This window comes from Salmo salar, unplaced genomic scaffold, assembly GCF_905237065.1.
Source record: "Salmo salar unplaced genomic scaffold, Ssal_v3.1, whole genome shotgun sequence".
In the NCBI taxonomy this organism is placed as follows: Eukaryota; Metazoa; Chordata; class Actinopteri; order Salmoniformes; family Salmonidae; genus Salmo; species Salmo salar.
In genome coordinates, this window is record NW_025550519.1 from 25,001 (window position 1) to 27,500 (window position 2,500).

Sequence of the window (2,500 nt, forward strand, 5' to 3'; positions counted from 1 at the left end):
TCATTGACCTATAGATTCAGCCCCTCATTGACCTATAGATTCAGCCCTTCATTGACCTATAGATTCAGCCCTTCATTGACCTATAGATTCAGCCCTTCATTGACCTATAGATTCAGCCCCTCATTGACCTATAGATTCAGCCCTTCATTGACCTATAGATTCAGCCCTTCATTGACCTATAGATTCAGCCCTTCATTGACCTATAGATTCAACCCTTCATTGACCTATAGATTCAGCCCCTCATTGACCTATAGATTCATCCCTTCATTGACCTATAGATTCAGCCCCTCATTGACCTATAGATTCAGCCCCTCATTGACCTATAGATTAACCCCTTCATTGACCTATAGATTCAGCCCTTCATTGACCTATAGATTCAGCCCCTCATTGACCTATAGATTCAGCCCTACGGATTCAGGTGGTAATAACATGACACTTACCAAGTTAACCAGAGGTCCTCCTGAGTTACCATACTGCTCATCAAGAAGAGATAAAACACATAGGGAGAAGAGAGAGAGAGGGAGAGATCAAGGAGGGAGAGAGAAAGGGAGGGAGAGGGAGAGGCAGGGAAAGAGAGAGAGAGGCAGGGAGAGAGAGACAGGGAGAGAGAAAATGAGGGAGAGAGAGAGAGGCAGGGAGAGAGAGTGAGGGAGAGAGAGCGAGGCAGGGAGAGAGAGACAGGGAGAGAGAAAATGAGGGAGAGAGAGAGAGACAGGGAGAGAGAGTGAGGGAGAGAGAGAGAGAGGCAGGGAGAGAGAAAGGGAGGGAGAGAGAGCAAGGGAGAGAGAGAGAGAAGCAGGGAGAGAGAAAGGGAGGGAGAGAACATTGTTATGATTCAAATCTAATCATGGTTTTATATAGAAATGATCATAATTGGACATAAATGTGTGTGTGTGTGTGTGTGTGTGTGTGTGTGTGTGTGTGTGTGTGTGTGTGTGTGTGTTCTTACGTTGATGATAGCGTCAGTCTGAATGTAGTCTATGTCTGAGTCTCTGATGCCCAGCTCCTTCCCATCTCTCTGGGCCGTGCTCACTACACACACACACACACACACACACACACACACACACACACACACACACACACACACACACACACACACACACACACACACACATACACACACACACACACACACACACACACACACACACACACACACACACACACACACACACACACACACACACACACACACACACACACTCGCAGCTCACTATCAACAATACCACGTGTTAATTTGGAATTTCATATAACTTCTTGAATTAACTGAAGCCATAGCAACTCACCAATCCCCGTGGTAACGGTGTTCTGGAGTGCGAAGGGGCTGCCGATGGCAACCACAAACTCCCCTGGTCTCAGATCAGATGACCGGCCCAGAGACAGAACAGGAAGCTTCTTCTACACTCATACACCCACGGGAGAGAGAGAGAGAGAGAGAGAGAGAGAGAGAGAATGAAAGGCATAGCTCATGAAAGGGAAAGTATTTCAGAGAGGTGCGAGAACACACGTCATATCTCCACCTCTCTCTCTCTCTCTCTCTCTCTCTCTCTCTCTCTCTCTCTCCCTGTCTCTCTCCCTGTCTCTCTTCAACCCAGAGAGAGGTTATGTACACAAGAAGTATTGTTTGTTTTGGAGAAGATTCTGTCAGAGCTTGTGCAAAGAGACTGAGGCAAGGTTCATCCAACACTTTCTATCTCTGGGTTGATGGGTACTGTAGTTCCTAGAGACATCAGGTCTCTATCTCTGGGTTTATGGGTACTGTAGTTCTTATACCGTATTATAGTAATACCAAGCAGAGAGACATCAGGTCTCTATCTCTGGGTTGATGGGTAATGTAGTTCTTATACCTTATTATAGTAATACCAAGCAGAGAGACATCAGGTCTCTATCTCTGGGTTGATGGGTACTGTAGTTCTTATACCTTATTATAGTAATACCAAGCAGAGAGACATCAGGTCTCTATCTCTGGGTTGATGGGTACTGTAGTTCTTATACCTTATTATAGTAATACCAAGCAGAGAGACATCAGGTCTCTATCTCTGGGTTGATGGGTAATGTAGTTCTTATACCTTATTATAGTAATACCAAGCAGAGAGACATCAGGTCTCTATCTCTGGGTTGATGGGTACTGTAGTTCTTATACCTTATTATAGTAATACCAAGCAGAGACATCAGGTCTCTATCTCTGGGTTGATGGGTACTGTAGTTCTTATACCGTATTATAGTAATACCAAGCAGAGAGACATCAGGTCTCTATCTCTGGGTTGATGGGTACTGTAGTTCTTATACCTTATTATAGTAATACCAAGCAGAGAGACATCAGGTCTCTATCTCTGGGTTGATGGGTACTGTAGTTCTTATACCTTATTATAGTAATACCAAGCAGAGAGACATCAGGTCTCTATCTCTGGGTTGATGGGTACTGTAGTTCTTATACCTTATTATAGTAATACCAAGCAGAGAGACATCAGGTCTCTATCTCTGGGTTGATGGGTAC

At 44.7% G+C, this 2,500-nt stretch overlaps 1 protein-coding gene across 1 annotated transcript in view; it reads right to left on the reverse strand.

The window, feature by feature from the left end:
• LOC106593694 (serine protease HTRA3) overlaps positions 1-2,500 on the reverse strand; it is a 12,941-nt gene that overhangs the window by 7,826 nt on the left and 2,615 nt on the right. The window contains 3 exon segments of the mRNA XM_045713847.1: positions 441-473; positions 950-1,032; positions 1,290-1,401. Coding sequence (XP_045569803.1) covers positions 441-473; positions 950-1,032; positions 1,290-1,401 — 228 coding nt within the window.